The sequence below is a fragment of the Alosa alosa genome, chromosome 19 (genome assembly GCF_017589495.1).
Source record: "Alosa alosa isolate M-15738 ecotype Scorff River chromosome 19, AALO_Geno_1.1, whole genome shotgun sequence".
Taxonomy (NCBI): domain Eukaryota; kingdom Metazoa; phylum Chordata; class Actinopteri; order Clupeiformes; family Clupeidae; genus Alosa; species Alosa alosa.
In genome coordinates, this window is record NC_063207.1 from 23183104 (window position 1) to 23201498 (window position 18395).

General features: G+C 45.9%; 1 protein-coding gene across 1 annotated transcript; it reads right to left on the reverse strand.

The window, feature by feature from the left end:
* Positions 1-125: 125 nt before the first annotated feature.
* Positions 126-17975, reverse strand: znf106a (zinc finger protein 106a). Its single transcript, XM_048227829.1, is given in 23 exon segments — positions 126-2471; positions 2791-2937; positions 3114-3185; positions 3275-3346; positions 3518-3637; positions 3852-3914; positions 4008-4199; positions 4313-4429; positions 5108-5242; positions 5446-5591; positions 6328-6374; positions 6675-7473; positions 7694-8050; positions 8136-8196; positions 8468-8622; positions 8830-8896; positions 8987-9398; positions 9707-9945; positions 9947-11543; positions 12743-12937; positions 14962-15023; positions 15359-15455; positions 17817-17975. Coding segments are annotated over 22 exon segments (5166 nt in total). The 5' UTR covers positions 15413-15455; positions 17817-17975; the 3' UTR covers positions 126-2414.
* Positions 17976-18395: the final 420 nt, after the last annotated feature.

An 18395-nucleotide genomic window follows, 5' to 3' on the forward strand; every position in this document is an offset into this window, starting at 1 on the left:
AAGTTTTTTAGTGTTATTGTGAAACACACTGACTTAGGGGTCTTCATTGGAACCCTCATTTCTGGCAGTGGAAAACATTGTATGTATTCAACATGGCCAAAAAAAAAAAAAAAACTAGCAAACCATGATGATGCAAATTGTTTTATTCCAGTCTTTTTTAAAATCTCTCAACTATTAACGTCTTACAAAAACATGTTAAGTTCACAGCATTTTATGAGCAAAAGTCAGTGAAAGAATACTCAGGAGCACTTGTTGAGAGATAAAGTCAATGCTCATCCCAGCGCTACACACCAGAATAAAAAACTCAACAGAAAAGACTCCTAAATCTCAGGGTTAATTTTTGGGGTCGCTGGGAATAATATAGAAAAATCAGTTGCAAGACATGCTGTCAAACCCTGTGACAAATAATTAAGAATGTGCTAGAGGTGGACACTGGTTATTTTAAAACCTTTAAAATAGCTCTCTTTTAAAAGACCACGTGAAGAATGACTTAAAGTGAGACTGTGTCCATATAGCTACTTAATGGTGGCAGTAGAGCCCACCATTGTGTGTGGTGGCAGATTTGTAGGCCATAATTATGTGTTTGTGTATGTATGTGTTAGTTGTCGGGGTGAGGTATGGCATGGGAGGGGGATCCTGGTACTTTGTACTTCCAACCACTTCCCTTTTAAAATCACCTCCACTGACAACCTCCATCAAACACTACACAGCTAGAAATGCCTTCCTGCTGGCACAGAGCCAAGCCGTGTCGTTCCACACTTCCACTACCAACAAAATAATAATGATAATGGGGGGGAAAAAAACAAGAAAACAAAAACAAAGTCAAAATCAGACCACATACAAAAACAATCACCCCGAAAAATGTAGAAATACAAAGAAAGAAAATCCTCTCATTCCACTGATACAAACTGCAAGTCATGAAACATCGCCACAAGTTAAATGTGGTGCTCAAACACACACACACACACAGTTTCACGCCCTGGATAAGCAAAAAGTGCCATTTCTCTGGACGCCTTCACTGCAAACTCAAGTCCCTCAGAACTAAAACCACAGACTGATATCACAGCACAGTACACCACAGGCCTTCCAGTATCCTTTCCGATGAGCAACCGTACATCAATGGCAAAACATGAACACCACTCAACGCTCAACTTAGAGGCACTCAAACGTCTGTGAAATTAAACCTTTATCTCATAAAAGTCTTAGTAAGTGACAGTTTGGCTTAAAAAAAATTCAACTCAAAGATGAATGGCAAAACTTGACAACAAACCCATACAGTATTCTACTGTATTTGAGAAAGACCACTTGAAAACATCAGGGTGGGTGGGTGTGCGAACAAAACCAAACCCCACCCTCTGAGCACCTTTGGGAGTTTCTATAACCTCTCCACCAGGTGTCACTAGCACTAGCCCTGGATAAAGACACAACATAGTTGCTCAACAACATTCACAAGTACCATGCGGTCACTCACAACCCAAAATACTCCAAACTACAGATATATCCCTAAACCCATGCCATATGAGTAAGTTAAGGATGGACTATCACACGGAGGAAAACACATAAAACAAAGGAAACAACTCAAATGTTGATAAAGTGAGTGGGTGCAGCTGGGAGAGCAATATCTTCAACCTGGTCCTAAGTTTCTTTCATTAAACAACTATCATCTTCTTTCATCATCAATTTGTTTTCTTCTTCTCTTTTTTTCCTTTTGGTCAGTTATTCTTTTAATCTTTCACATGAACATAATCGTGATAAGATAAGGATCAACTCATGTTGGAAAAGATCAGACTGATCACTGATTGTCCAGACGTAACACAGACTGACTGTCCAGAAATGGGTACACAACATCCCTTTTCATGAGAAATGGGCAGAGTTGCTATGGCAGTAGAAAGTGCTGGCTCTTGCCTTTCTCCCACAGAGAGTAGATAGTAGAGGAGGACATCACAGAGACATGGAAAATATGAAGATTGAGAACAAGAGAGTCTCTGGACATTGGAAACCAAAACACTAACAACTCCACTGAGAAGGCAAGACTTCATGCCCTTGACAAAGCAGTTTTTGCTGCTATTATTTAAAAAATGTATTTCCTTTTCCATAATATTAAAAAAGAAAAATCTGCCCCCTAGCTGCATCATCCAAGGAAGTCTTATTCATTAGGCCTAAAAATGGATGTGAACTACATTTCTCTTGGTCAGCTGCCCTTGTTACGATCTATGTTTTGCCATGGTCTACCATTGAATTCCCCTTCTCAGTGGAGACTGTTAAATGTCTGATGTCATAAAAACAAGTTGAAGGAGCAAGAGTTCCAGTACTGAGTTTGCTCTGGGATCTTCCCAATATGGGAAACGTAGCGTGAGGGTGTGGGGGGGTAAACAGCGACGCTGCTACTCCGGCTGGACCTCAACGTTGGCCCCTCACGGCTCCATTTTGCTGTCCTCCTCAGCATGTTTATGCATGTGCTTCTCAAGCCCCTACACGGTGGGAAACAAGAGCAGGCCTCAGTTCACACTTACATTATATTATTACTGCAAGTCTATCCTTATATACCATACTGTATGCTAGACTGTCATATATAACAAACAAGAGATATTAAGTGACTTTTCACAAGAAAACTACATTTGCAGGCTATATCACATTTAAAAAAAATGGTTGTGACATTGTGTATAAACCAAGATATATCAGAGACACTAGCACAGTTGCTATGCTATATAGACAGACGAGGCATGTTAAAGAGGCAGGGGCCTGTGGTCTGATGCATGTTAAAGTGGCAGTGGGGCTTTTGTTTAGTACCTGCTTGGAGCCATTGCGAGCACTGAAGAAGCCGTCACAGTTTTTCCAGCGGCACTTCAGCATCTGCAGGCCCGGCGATACGTGGTCCTGGAGCAGGTGCTGCTGGAGGTGCTCCATCACACCAAAGATCAGAGAGCAGCCGTGCCACTGCAGAACACACACACACACACACACACACACACACACACGCCATACACAAACACACACAAAAACAGGTTACCTCAGTGGGGAGCTTGATGGCTCTAAGGTATTTCATGAAACTATGAGACACTAGACAGTACTTTGCCACATAAACAAAGTTACATCCCAATCCCCAGTCTTACCAAGCAGCGGTAGTTTTGGATCAGATTGAGTTTCACAGCTCGCACACTCCCGTCATAACAACCTGTGTAGATCTAAAGCACAGAAGCAACACGTCACAATCCAACATGCACTACTAACAAGATTATCTTTTAAAATTCTGACATGACATTAACAGACTCACCATACTTTTGTGTATGACCATACACATAACCATGTCCGAGTGTCCACCATATACTTGCAGCCGATCATGAGACTGCAGAATTACAGAGGGAATATAAGACATACCGTAGAGTTGGTCCTCCATAAAAATATATATCTCTATATATTTACACTTTATAAGCCTGAATACATCCCAACACTAAACACTGCGGCGGTCCAACCATCCTTTAGAATAACAGAATCTGATCGAGTACGGGAGACTCACCTGAAGCTCGTAGACCCGCACCAACTTATCTAAGCAGGCCGTCACCATCACTTTACCAAGGATGGCCACCACAGTGACCGCATGGCTGTGGCCTTTATAGATGCGCACCAGCTCCCCTGTCTGAACAAACAGATGAGAGGAGATGTGACGGGCTTTTGCTTAAAATGGATCAAACAAAAAAATTAAGTTCAGGAAAAAGACCAAACAGAATACATGCATACAGAATGGATAATTAGTTTAGTTTAGTTACATTTACATGTTTAGTTACATTTACAAGATCCTTCATTTTGTTTTGTGTAGTGAGCACATTGCATGACTGAATGATTAAACATACGTGGATGTTGTGTGCATGGACAGACTGGTCACTGGAACCACTGAAGACCAGATCGTTCACCACCTGATGGAGACATTTAGACAGATTAGATTCAACACAATCATGAGCTAACACAAACTTCATCACTATTCAACACACACACTCACTCCTCCTCACCTTCATGCAGAGCACAGTTTTGGAATGTCCCTCCAACGTGCGAAGGAGCAGTCCGTTCTTAGCATCTCGGACGCTGATGGTGCTGTCATAGGAACCCACCAGCAGAATCCGCCTCACGCCCTCCTGCGCTGTTGCCAGACAACTCACTGCCCGGGGCCCATGGCAATCAAACACTTCCAGCTGCCGATTCGTCTGTTGAGGGGAGAGGCAAGACAGGAGGTCAGTAACACCCAGTTTGCCTCCAAGACACCCACCATCGCAGCAGTGTTGACCTATTTCTAAACAGAGATGAGTCAGGCTCTGACCTTGAGGCTGAAGGTCACCACGGATCCATTGGCCAGGCCCACGAACAGCGTCTTCCAGCGGCTGTGCAGGCAGAGAACTCGGTCTGGCAGAGAGAGCTGCTCCACACACTCACGCGTCTAACACACAACAAAGAACAACATCAGCACTTTGACAAGCACAGTGGCACAGACAGTGGAGGAAGTCACCCTTAAAGGTACACCATGCAGGTCATTTTTGGTTACTGTAGAGCTCCCACTAGTCACAATATATTTATATTTTACTCTGCTGTTGTAAATAGCAAACTTCTCGTGACTTATGCGTTTGTTGTGGAGGTGAAGGATTAACAGCAGGCAAAAGCTCTCCAAAAAGCTATATCTACTGACAAGGTAATGCTTCACGATTCTCTCGAGATTTGTCAGGCAGCCGTTCTTGAAGTTGCATGGCTGGTTTTCTCGGTAGCGACTTGCTATAGTCTATGCTGTATAGCTATGCTAGGTGTGTAATTCGCCTATTACAAGTTAATTTACTATCAAATTGAAATGGAGGATGAGGAATATATAAAGTGGCTGCCTGCAACTGAATGCTGGACAAGGCAAGAAGGAGTCTACAGGGCTGGAGAGGCCTTTTGGCAGAAAGTGTCAAATTCAATTCAAGTCACTTTATTTATAAAGCACTTTTTAAAGAACAACAACAGAAGTTTGACTCAAAGTGCTTTACAGATAAGGTAAGTAGATAATACAAGTAGAAGGACAAGTAGACAGATTTTTTTAAGGATTAAAAGAGGAATGACATAGCGGTGCAGGTGGGAGCCTTACCCTGAGGCTGTAGCAGCGAACAGTCTGGTCGCTGGAGCCGGAGTACAGGCGTGGGGCCAGACCAGGTCCCGACGACAGCAGGATGCAGTTCACCTTGGAGCTGTGGCCCTCAAACACAGTGACGCACTGACGAGTCTGCAGGACACAGACCACATTTATTTATAACAGAAACCGCCGTGAATGGTACCATTTCTCTGACCGTGCGCTCTGTAGGGCTTGTGTTGGGCGTCTCCATTGATAACTGTATCGGCTCACAGAAACTAGCACGGCAGTTAGCAAGGCGAAGGTGAGACGATGAACGGCCTGTGGGAGTGACGAAAGAGGACAGCGGAACTCACGCTGAGGCAGAAGGCCCGGATGGTTCTGTCGCCGGAGCAGGTGTACAGCAGGCCCTCGTGGATCTGCATGTCGTGCACGGCCTCCTGGTGGCCCTCAAACGGGCCCTCGGTGGGCTCTGGACGCTGCTCCTCTCCCCCATCAACATCTGCAGAGCACAGTCAAAACACGGTGTGTGAGGAAGGGCTGCGCCAGACCACGTCACATGATCACAATATCATATTATACTGGAAGATTTTTTATATCATATCGTAGATCACCATTTCTCCTCAGCATATTGTGCATAATCTCTACATCATCAAACACCTATGGGGTAAACTAGAACAGACATTGTGAGCCAAACTTTCCAACACCGGTGCGGTGACCTCACCAATACTCTTCTAAATGAATCCAGACACTCTGTAAAATCCTTCCCTAAAGACTGGAAACTGTTACAAGCTGTAAAATGAATGCCTAATTCCTATGCATTTAGAATGGGATGCCATTGACGTTCCTGTAGATATAATTACAGGCATGCCAATACCTTTGTCAATACAGTGTATATTTTAATTATGGTTATGGAAAGTGTCTGACATTTAATTCACACTGTCCACTCTAAGAAACTGCTGTCAGATGCTGCTCATTAAGTCATTTATCAGCTCTAAGAATACATTTGCCCTTATAAAGTCATCCTGGGATATGATGACTATTTTGGTTTATTCAAAGCGTAATGATTCTATTTCTGTTGCTTGGACCCTCACTGCCTCGTCGAGTTAGAGGAGAGGAGAGCCAGTTATCCTTCCCACCGTCCATCAGTTTGAGGTGTAAGACTGGTCATGATTAAGGTCGATGTTAAGGTCAGCATTCATACAATGCAGGAGTATTAACTTCCTGCTGAGACCTACCTGCTGAGCTTTTGCGCAGCTTCCCAGCCAAGACGGTTGAATATTTTCTGCAACAAAAAATATGAAAAGCATGTCAGTGGTGCGCTGCAGTCACACATTCATCTTCGGTCTGTAACCTGATCCCACATAAGGCACATGACCAGCATTCTTAACTCTCTCATTTACTGCAGTCAGCTGTCCCTCCGCCTCAAATTTCAAAAATGAAATACTACCCAAGGCTAACAAGCTCAGGTGACTCAAGCTCATTCAGAGATTACATGACACGTTTTTTAATAGCAGCACCACACAGTCTTCTCCCACTGGCAATTTTTGCACACCACACTCAACCCAATCCCTGTGACCCTTACACGTCAGTCTTGATGGTGATGCTGGCTTTTGGCATTTCGCTAGTGGAGGTCACTTCATTACAGGCCACCTTTGGCATCTCCTCCTTCATGCACACTTCGGGCGCCGCCGTGTCGGCCAGAGGCGTAACCGTGGCCGTCGTCTCCTCTTCTTCCATCTTCACGTCCTCTTGGTCGGACATGTCGATGCTGATCACCTCGCTGGCTCTCCCCTGACGCAGCTCCACCATCTCCAGGTCGGAGGAGTCGGAGAGGCGCAGCTTCAGCTGCATGGGTGGAGGAGGAGGAGGTGGAGAAGTCCCCACTGTTGCGAACCCCTGAGCCGACTCCTCTTTGACCCCGCTGTCGTCGTTGCCCTTCGTGTTACTGTTCTCCTCCTCCTCCTCCTCTTCCTGCGGCTTGTCGGTGCAGGGCGGCGTGGAGGTGCTGACCAGGGAGCCGCTGGGCCTCCGCCGGGGCCGCAGCTTGCGCATGCGCGTCCTGGACGCCACCGACTCGCCCTCGGTCTCCGAGTCGCTGGGGTCGGCGGGTGCGCTGGCGCCCTGGGCCTGGCGGAGCATGCGCTTCTTCTTCAGCTTGCGCACTTTCTTCACACCCTTGGCCTGCTCAGGCTGGGACAGTGGAGGGGAGAGGGGCAGGAGGCCGGACGCAGGCGGGGCTGTCTCCAGAATGCGTGAGCTCCTGCGACTGGAGGCGGCGGACGTCTCAGGCATCGGAGCGCAGCTGGACAGGGCAGCACTGAGGTCAGTGCTAGACTGACGAAGCTCCACCATCTGGACTGATGTGGACTCAAGGTCTAGCCCTGTTGAGGAATACAAACACAGAACTTTTAGGCACATTCAACCATGCTTAAAGTTTGAGAGTGCCCTCTGTTCTAAGACATCTACACCTCAAGTTAAACCATCATTATGTCACTTCAGTTCTACTTCTTTATTTCTTCTGGATTTGATTTGAAATTTGAAATGTTTGTTTGTTTGCTTGTTTGTTTGTTTGTTTGTTTGTGAAAGCGAGGAGGGCCCTACCTGAGTGCGGCGGTGCGGTGTAGGTGGGCAGCTCCGGCGTGGTGCTGTGGAGGTTGGGTACCGGGCTCCGGGCCGCCGCGGGCTCCTCAGCATGGTTGTTAGGGGACAGTGGCTCCAGCTTGATCACTATGGGCTGGTTGGTGGTGGTGGGGGTGGGCTGGGCAGGGGAGAGGGGCGAGGGGGGGGCCGCACGCTTCGGGCACACAGGCTGGCTCTGGCCAAAGGCAACCGTTTCAGGCAAGGGGGAGAACAGAGAGGAGGCGGAGGAGGCTGCCGTGGAGATGGCCGCTGTCGGCACTTTCCCAGAGTCCTCGTCCATGCTTGCTCCTCTCGGCGAACTTGAATGCTGCATGTCGTCTATAAGAGTGTATGCATTTTTGTTATACCACTATATCCTGGTAAATGTTATTAGAAAACAGAACATGTCCATTATCAGATTTACCTTGCATCCCTTTCAGGATTTCAATGCGTCTAGTTCTCAATGTGCTCATCTCCATTGTAACCTGAAAATAATATCACAGTCTTAAGACAGAGCACTCTTAAAAGACACATAAAGTGACTACAAAGATAATGGATGCTAATTTGAATGAGGGCCAAATGGCAAAGTCTGTCAAATCAGCAAAGTGACTCGTGCATGAACTAAAGAGATCAAGTGGAATGAAGTATAGAAGCATTGAGCTGATCCACCGATGTTTGAGATTAGGATCTTGCCTCGTTATTAAATTAGCTTTATATTTAAGACTTTGCCCATTGCCTGCAGTTGAATAATCCTACCTGCTGTTTGACCACTAGGAGGCGCTGGACCTCCATGTATGCAGCCTGCAGGGCAGCACGAGCCTGGATCAGACTTTGGTCCACTGCCTGCAGAGAGCCGTTCAACTCCTCCTCTCTCAGAGAGACAGCCAGTAACTGATCCACATGACAACGGTCTGCAGAGACACGCAAAGATAAGGAATAGCAGTAAGGACAGAGGTTCTACTATTGTCCACAGAGAAGCAGTGTGCTTCAAATGAAATGGTCCAGGGTCAGTGGAAAGTTTGCCACAAAAACAAATGGACTATTTACTGGAATAAAGCCGTCCATATTTCAGTATAGTGAGTTCCTAATGACTTCATAAAATGATAATAGCAACATACCTTTCTTTCCTTTGAGTTTCCTTCTCTTATTGTTTCTCTCAGCACATGCCATTTCTACAGCAGGAACCTGCTGGAAGAGTGGCAATGTTAAAAAAAAAAAAAACATCAAGCCTTTTAATCATTAACACAAACCCGTGGCAACCCTGCTTCTACTTACCCCTACGGCTCGTCTCTTCTTCCCTCCAGTGGGACTCTCGTTCATCTCCGCTCCTGACAGGCAGCTGCTGTCTCCCTCCACAGACTCAGGCGCCTGGGCCACGACCTCCACCGGGGCCGGACCCTGGGGCAGTTCGGCGAAGTCCTGTTCTGGGATTTCTTTGGGTCTTGGGTCAGACTGGCTGCACCTGGGTCTGGGGTCTTGGACATCGCTGGGCGTGGAAAAGAGTGACAGGGTGGTGGCGGTGCGATCAGGGGCGATGCTGCTTTCAGACAGGCTGCGTTTGCGGGATGGAAGTGGAGCCGCAGTGCCGCACAACAGGGAATCCCAATGGTACCCTTCGCAAAGGGGCTCATCTCCCTCCGCCTGGGCGGCATTCTCCTGCTCGCTTGACACCATCTCGATGCCAAACCTGAACAGGCACAAGTGGCAGTTAGTTGAGTTTTCACAGGCAATAAACAACATGTACATATGGAATGGCAAAGGACATGCAAGATGCCTGAACGGTGTATCCAATCAACAGTTTACTGATAATATATAAATAAACAAACAAACAAACACTCTGATATACTCCACATGGACTGCACTGTCTGTACTCTACAGTGTAACAAGACTCACATTAACCTTGCAATTAGTGTTTGACTTTGTGCATCTGAATAAAGATCTACAAATCTTTGTATTTCACTGGTTTCCCAAAATACTGCAAATCATCAGATGTACCTGGGTAGACCTTTGCCTTTCTCCTGCTTCTTCCTGCTGACCTCCTGGTACACCTGGTCCCAGTTGACATTGCGTCGGGCCCCTGTGGAACTGATGAGCTCTCTCAGGATGGGCTTCAGACCAGGCTTCAAACCGGAGTCCTTCTCTGATTCGCTCTTGCGCGTGCCACTCACGTTGCGGATGCGCCGTGCGATGTTCAGATTGGGCTCATGCCCAGGACCAGCCTTCCCTTTAGTGCCCGATGTGTCGGTTCAGGTCTCGCTTGAGGCAAGCAGGCAGCGCCAACTTGCTCAGGCTGGGCACTGTGGCATAACCATCAGGGTTGGTCTCGGCGTTTGCGTCCTCTCTCGGCGTGTTCCCGTCAGAGCCAAAACCCTCGTCCCCCACATGCGATGCCTGATCTGTCGTAATCATGCTTACCTCCGCTTCCTCTTTCACTACTACTTCCTCCTCCTCCTCTCGGTCAGCAGTAGACGTACTAACTTGGACAGACTGCAGGGACAGGCATTCGGTCTGGCTTGAGGCGTACCTGGTGCCAGGTGGGGTTCGATCAGCAGCAGAGTCCTCATCATAGCTGGGTAGTTCAACCTGACCGTCAGCACCTTGTGCCTGGTCTTGGACGGCTGTCCTCGGGCTGCTCGGAACGCAGTCCTCAAGCTCCTGGATGTGCAGTGCCGTCTCATTGCTCTGCTCTCGACGAACCCAGAGTTCTCCGCCGGGCCTCTTCTCCAGAAGGGTCTCTTTGGCTCTTCTCAGCATGTCGGAGAGCAGACGCTCTTGCTCTGCAGCAGAGGGGCTTCTAGATGTGGGTCTAGAGGCTCCGGACTCCTGGAGTCTGGACGTTCTAAGGTGTTCCTGACTGGACGCTCGACTGAGGTCGGTCCTGGGGGAGGAGGGTGGAGGTGATTTGTCTGTGTGCTCTGCTGGCCTTTCAGCCTTTTTACCGCTGCTGGTTGACGTGGTACTGGGGCTCTCACTGGTGACGCTGCAAAAACTCCGCCTATTCTTTCTATATCTTTGGTCCATCTTGTGATGATCTGAGGACAGATGCTGTCTAGATTGATGTCCTGATCGCAAATGCCACTGGCCTGGACTATTCTCCACGGAGGAACTCTGGCCATCCATCAAAGGTGGTATGTCATTGACTTTGGCTGGTGGGTATGGCGCCCAGCGATACTGCTTGTCTACCTTCTGAGGTGCAGGCCCCTTGTTTCGTTCCTGTTCTCCACTAGAACTTTCCCTGCTCTGGTAGCCCTTCCTTGGGCCATCCTGCCCATGGGAATACTTTGGGTTTTTGTCCCCTAGTGACTGCATGGACTTAAATGCTTTGAGGGGTTTGTTGGTGGGATTCCTAGAGGACTCAGGCTGCTGTTGCCCCACCTGGACAGACTCCTTAGATCGCCGCCACTGATACTGGTTGTCTCTACCATTTCCTCCATCCTTGCCACCCCAGTTCTTACCCCAGATATGCTCAGGATTTCCCCTGTAGTCATTCGGTTTGCCACTACCATGGCCACTGGCTTGCCCAGAGTAAGCTGCTGGGTCCCACTGCTGGAAGTTAGGTGGCACTTCTGCATGCCATGTTGCACTTTTATTTTGCCTGCTTTGGGGGTGTTGCCAGTTGCCCCGGTCACAATTGCCACCTCCCCATGCCTTCTGCCAACTTGACATGTCCCCCCACCAGCCCCTAGGGGGCGGCGGTACGTCAGAGAAGTTCCAGTCCCACGACGCCCTGTTCTGGCGATGCCATGGCTTTGAGCCCCGGCGCAGCTTTTGCTCCTGCTGCTTCCGCCGTTCCTCTTCCTCACGCTCCTTTTTGGCTGCAGCTTCTTGAAGCCTGAGTTAAAAAAAAATAATAATAAAAAAAAAAGCTAAACATGGGTGCTATCTAGGCACCCAGACATAACTAGACAAAAACAGACACAGGCCATAACTCAAACAAACCCTTTCCAACAGTGAAAGGCATTTTGTTAGGAACACAGCCAAAGGGAGGAGTGATACTGCAGTGCCATGCGTCAGGAGAAAGTGAATCACGTGCCAGAGGGGTCTGACCTCATGAGGCAGTCAGGGCAGAGAAGGATCGGCTTTGGCATGTGACAAGACAGCAGCTGCACCCCAAACTCCTGTCTGTGACAGTCACACCACCCCATACCATACCACGACCCTCCCCCACTATCACAGGATGTCAAACAACTTTCTCTGCCAAATGTAACATTCATGTAAATCTTATTACAGTAGTAAAGACAGTATGAAATGAGCTGGAAATTCACTTCCAAATGTCAACAATGAATCACTGGATTGGTGGAACTGTGGTTCCCCCTCCACATAAAGTTACAGACAAGAATAAAGGTATTTTACTAGCACCCTTTACTATTTAGCAAGGAGTGTTATTCAGGATATTCAGTGGCAAACAGCCCCACATCAAATTCAACGATTTGCACTACGTAACACTTTAGAGAAGCTGTGGCTTCCATTTCCTCAATAGTATTTCCATTCGGTCACACATACACAATTGTTCTCCTAACTGAACTAATGTCTCTTGAAACAATTCAAATGTGTGAACTCTTTGCTCTGTAGTGGACAGTGCCCAGTTCCCATGCCAAGGTGAGCTGATATGTTTAGAAAGGCTGTGAGAGCGCGAGTGGTCATGGCTGTTTTAGGCTAGGTCTCTCACCACCTGACATCCAACTCCAGCAGCGGCCCTGTTTTCAAGCTCGGTCTAATTTAGAATAGGGCACACCATGACGCATGCCGGAACTTCCAGCGCAGCCACAAGCACAGTATCAGCCGCAGCTCAGTTAACTCTTCGTTTACAGGTGTGCAAAAGGTACACTTTGGTTCTAAATAGATACAAAATGTTGCTCTCTTAGGGTTATTTTCTTGGTACAGAAAATAAGGGCAGAAACTACACAGTAATCAGTAAATTAACAATAGATTATCAATAGATTACAAAATAAAACATGACATAAACCATGCATTTTACAATAAAAAAAAAACCCTGAGAGACCTGAAGACTGAGTCAGACTTGAACTGTACCTTATAAGCTCCTTGCGTTTCTCGATGAGCTGCACCAACTCCTTATCGAAGTACTCCTCCTCCTGGTCACTGCCTCTGGTCTGCTGCTCATGAGCCTCCACTCGTTGCTTGTGGATGGGGCTTGAGATGTGGTCAGCGTAGTTGGTCAGGCCCGCCACTTTCACCCCACACACCCGGCACTCATGGCCACAGTCCCTAGGGACGGAGGGGGACAGCGGGCGATCAATAGAAGCCTCTGGCATGGTCAGGTGCTGCTTCTCAGGTAGGGTTAGACTGATATTGGCTCATCAAATAGCCAAGACAAAAAATAGCTTGGAAAAGTGACAAAGAAAAAGGGTTGAGAGATTCAAATAGACAAAATAAAAAGACTGTCAACACTTGACAATTTCCAAGAAAAAAACATAGAAACCCCAAACAAAAATCTTCCTTGAATGAGATCAGGAGGCAAAAACACACTTATTTTCAAACTGAAAAAGTAAAAAAAAAAGTCAAAACTCATAAAAAAAAACATAAAGATACAAAAAATAAAGCTGGGTCTTCCTGATCTAACGAGGCCCTAGGCGCCGTTCTTTCTTTCCGGAGTGATGCCAACAAGCCAAGGCAACCTTCATGCCTGGCCCATGTTGGGTGTGGAGCGAAGACTGCGGCACCTTCTTTGAGCCTGGCAGTGCGGAGCAGAGCGGAGAGGAGTGGTGCCCAGGCTTCTCTGTGGCAGCCAGGGGCCAGAGCTCTAGCACGCTGTCATGGTGGTGTCCGCCTGGCTCTGACAGCTGCTTTAGGACAGCGGCTGCTAGTATCTCATCTCTCGCTCTGCTTTCCCTCAGGCTGCTAGTCCTTCTCTCTGTCTCTCTCGCTCTCTTCTTTTCTTTCCTCCTCTCTCTCTCCCCTCCTCTCTCTCTCTCTCTCTCTCTTTTTTTCTCTCTCTCTCTCTCTCTCTCTCTCTCTCTCTCTCTCTCTCTCTCTCTCTCTCTCTCTCTCTCTCTCTCTCCTCTCTCTCTCTCTCTCTTTCTCTCTCTCTCTCTCTCTCTCTCTCTCTCTCTCTCTCTCTCTCTCTCTCTCTCTCTCTCCCCTCATTTCCCTACATCTCCCTTCAGAGAGCGTTGGGAACAAGCAGCCAATCAGGCATTAGCTGCAATCTGAGCTTGCTGCAGCTGCACCAACACCAACACCCCCTCTAAACCCATCCCTGCTCAAGTTCCCCTCCAGAATGCCACTCTGGTGCAGTGATGAGAGAATGCTGGTATTTGGCAGTGCGGCTCTCCGAAAAGTGTGTCATGGCATCGGGCCCATTTCAGGTCCTGCCTGGTGGACTGTCTATTCTGCAGCGTTTGTTTTCTTGAGTGGGGTAATGGTCTACTCAATCTAGTTTAAAACTTTATAAATATATACAGCTCTGAAAAGGAAGAGACCACTGCACATTTTTCTTTTTTTCACAGCAATTTTTTCTGATCTCATCCTACGGTTGTCGGTCATATTCAAAAATTAAGAGGACACTGCAAATTTGATTATGGCTGTCAACTCATTCGAATGTCACTCAGCAACCGTAGGAGGACATCATAAAAATGTGCAGTGGTCTCTTCATTTTTTCCAGAGCTGTATATAATAGAAAATATATAGCAATGTCAAAAAAAAAATAATTATGCACTATAGATATCCCACCTGTGTTTAACAGTAAGCTCTATTTTTATATTTCACATATGAAAAGAAAACACATGAACGTAGACCAGAACAACCCCAAAAACATACACACACTCATACACCTTATAATGACATTTCACTCATTCAAATATAGAGAACTCTCTAACAGACATTTGAGATTGCCAGCCAGTTGTCATGAGTATGGGTCGGCTGTTGTTCCAACGGTATAGTGCCTATATATAAGCCTGGGCACAGACAGCTGCCCCAGCTTCTTTCCAGAATAACCGAAGGGGCACGTGTCTAACAGGACACGTGCTCCATACGGTTTCATATGAAGTTCCACAGAGCACAAGACAATACAACTGAATTACAACCACACAGCTGCAAATGACCTTGCTCCTCCCTGAACTTCACCCAGAAAATTAACGGATTTATAAACGATTCAGAGATTGGTGGGCTGTGAAACCTGCGGAGTACATCCGGCGGTGGGAGAGAACTAAAGGTGTTACTGCTATTCAAAAGAGGCCTAATGTGCCTGTCTGGCTGGTTTGTTGCAAAATGTTTGCAGAGGGAAAACTCACCGGCCCTTAAGGTTTTCCAGCTCTCTGTGGTGCAACATACTCCTCATATGCTCATCCATCTCCTAAGGACACACAAGGACACATTTAAGGAAGCAAATCTAATGTTATGCTCATTATGTGCAGTTGGAAAGTCTCGTCTTCTAGTATGAATGTATCTAGGAGAGCTTTTTAAGGAAACAAAATGTGGAACATTTGAGGAACTTCATTGGTCATGATGCTCTGAGACATCAGATCAACTAGGAAAACCTGCTGAAGACTAATCTTGAAACCTATAACAACAGTAATAACAACAACAACAAAAGACTATGATATTGTGTTCAGAGCTCTCTGCTCTTAGGGTAGGGACAGGTTCAACAAAGCTTTCAATAAAATCGCAATTGAGTTTGTCTTGGGTTACCTGCTTGGAGCTGTAAACAATCTCACACAGAATGCACTTCTTCTCTTTCCCCATGGTGGGCAGGTCTTGAGTCAGGCCATACCTAATAAAAAGAAACCTGGACAGAGGGCCAGAAAGGAGAAAGCAAGAGGCCAAGGGGATAAATAAGTGTTGTGTTCATGTCATGTACGCATAACGTACATAAGATTACACTGGTTCACAACAGGTTTACCAAAGGCCTAAAGTACGTTGAAAAAGGCATGTAGGCCTATATGAGAGACTGCGATCTCCATTAGTAGGGCTTGGACGTGACCCCATCCCCCACCTTTCAAATAACAAGTCTGGCATCCCAGTGGAGAGTTCTTTCTGGACAGTGGGCTAATTCAGGGCTGCTGATAGTGCAGCACCCTGGCCAAGAGGTGGCCTTTGCCGTTGCAGTGTTGTGTCTGAACAAGTTCAACACCAGCACTGGAAAGTTATCACCAGAGGTCACGTGTTTTATATAGAACATCAAAGGGAGAGCAGGTCATGTAATAACTTTACCCTACATGGCAAAAAAGGGGAGAGATACAGTACCCTGCAGAATTATTGGCACCTGTGCTAAAGTTGACTAAAACCGGTATAAAAAATAATCTGTTGGTGATTTATTGTAATCTCACAATGAAAAAAATAGGAAAAGTCCAACCTTGAAGTGAAGCAAATTTATTTTGAGAAAAAGGAAAATCTCAATAGAAATCCATATTTTAACAAAAAAACATCACTCACAATTATTGGCACCCCTGCTTGTAATACCTTCTTAAGCCTCCCTTTGCCAATAAAACAGCTTGTAATATTCTCCTATGACACCCTATAAAGTTGGAGAATACAAAACAAGGGATTTAAGACCATTCGTCTTTACAAAATCTCCCCCAGATCGTCCAGATTCCTAGGTCCACACTTGTGCATTCTCCTCTTTGACTCATCCCACTGTTTTTCTATGGAGTTTAGATCAGTGCAGAGGTGCCAATAATTCTGGAGGGTACTGTATTGCTGTTTGCAACAGACAGGAATTTGACCTACAAATGAAAAATCAAGAAAATTGGTCGGCTACAATTTGTGGTGATATAGCCTAGATATTGTTGTATTGTAGATATTGTAAAAACATATTATTGGGCAACGTTGATGTAATGAACTTGGAGACGTGTGTTCTCATACATGTCCATCTTCAAAACGTTGGTATTCCATCATAAATGAAATGGTATGTCGGCCCCCTTACCCAGCAACGACAATGGCAGTTATTTATGGGTCTTTTGGATTATGAGAGGAGATCCTGCAGCCTAACACCCTTCCCACACCAAAGGGAACGGCTGGTATGTAGTCTTGCTGCCCACTGACATACTATGAAAGGAAATACTCCTCAGCTGACCCACAAATGGTACAGTGCTGTGCAGTGACAGGAGGGTTACATTCAATAATTCGTCCAAGTAGTTTACACCAGCAGCATAATAAACTCCATTTCCCTGCAACCTGTTTGTTTATTCTGCGAGCTGTGAGGATAGCAGATGAAATGCTTTGAATTTGAGGAGGGCAACGGTGTCTGAATCCATTGAAATGGAGGAAGGAAAATGTAGCTCTGAGCAAATGTATTTTGTTTTCAAACACACAACCGAGCTGCAAATGGCGACAGTGTAAGGCATTTAAATACCAAAAACCCAAGCACAGATCTTTATAAGCAATGCAAAGCTTTACTGCAATGAATATCAGTTTACCAAACGCAGTGCATTCCCTATCATTCCCTATTTGCGTAACAATGTTAGCCAACTAGCTAACTGTTGGCTAGCGAAAGTTGCCTCACAACGTACAGGGCAGTGTTCAATCGTTTGACTAAGTTAATGTTTTACGACGACGCACTGCAAATGCTGCATGCAAACTTTCAGTTGCGCCAAGTTGTGCACGACTTACCAAAATAATGTATGTTAATACATACAATATACGTTAGCTCTTACCCTGGCTAGGTTAGGCTAATAGATCCAGACCAACTTCACCGCAAAAAGTATGGATTCATTTATTTCATGTATATTACATCCAGCAATGCGGTAAACTTCTTCGTGCTACAAACTAACTTGTTCGAATTAAATGTTTACAGCTGCGAAGAAAGGTGTGCGTTAATCTATCGTTTGTATCGTTGGCTGTAAGGTAGCTATTGCTAACGTTAACAACGTAACGTTACACGTTATGCACCAGCATCATGTTGAAAACACCAGGCAGGTGATTTCATTTGTACACTTTAACTTGGTAAATGGAAAGTAAATAAATGTATTTATTACAAAATTAAAACCATTGTCAATAAAATGTAATAGACAACCTATTATTATTACATGCAATTTACTTTAACGTCTATGTTAGCTGGCTAGCAGAGCAGGACACATAAACATTCATAACACTACAATCTTTCACTTTATCAAACTTATTTGGAAAAACAAGCAGCATCAGGACATACCTCAGTGCAACAGCATAAGTCTATCAATTTTCTCCAAAGTATTCCTCTCATAGCGAAGTACACTTATAACTATAAAGGGGGTCTGACTTGCTATGTACACAAGCGATTGGTGTCGAATCTGCAGTTACCTCGCGTGTTCCTCACTTCCGGTGTTTCAGGGGATTCCAGTGGCATGGATCATAGGTAGGGAGGGTCATATAGACATAATAGATGGGGAGGGTAGACGCATTGCATATTTGACAGGGGCTCTGATGGAAAGTGGTCATTGCAGGGCAGACATTATCAGTGGAAGAGATTATTTACGTTGATACATGCACAATGGGTGCACCCATTAAATGACACACCATCAATACAATATTACAGAACTGACAGTGCCCACTTTTGTCCAAAATGGGGGTTTAATAACTCATGACAGTGCCACTTAAATAAACTTTTTCTCAGCTCAGATTATTTTGCAGACACATCAACAGGCAATTCATTATGCCACTGTTTATATTTTTTGTTGAACAGGCTACACAGTATGATTGGCTCGCTAACAGTTATAACTGTGGTGCTAGCTATATTTACTAATGTAATAAA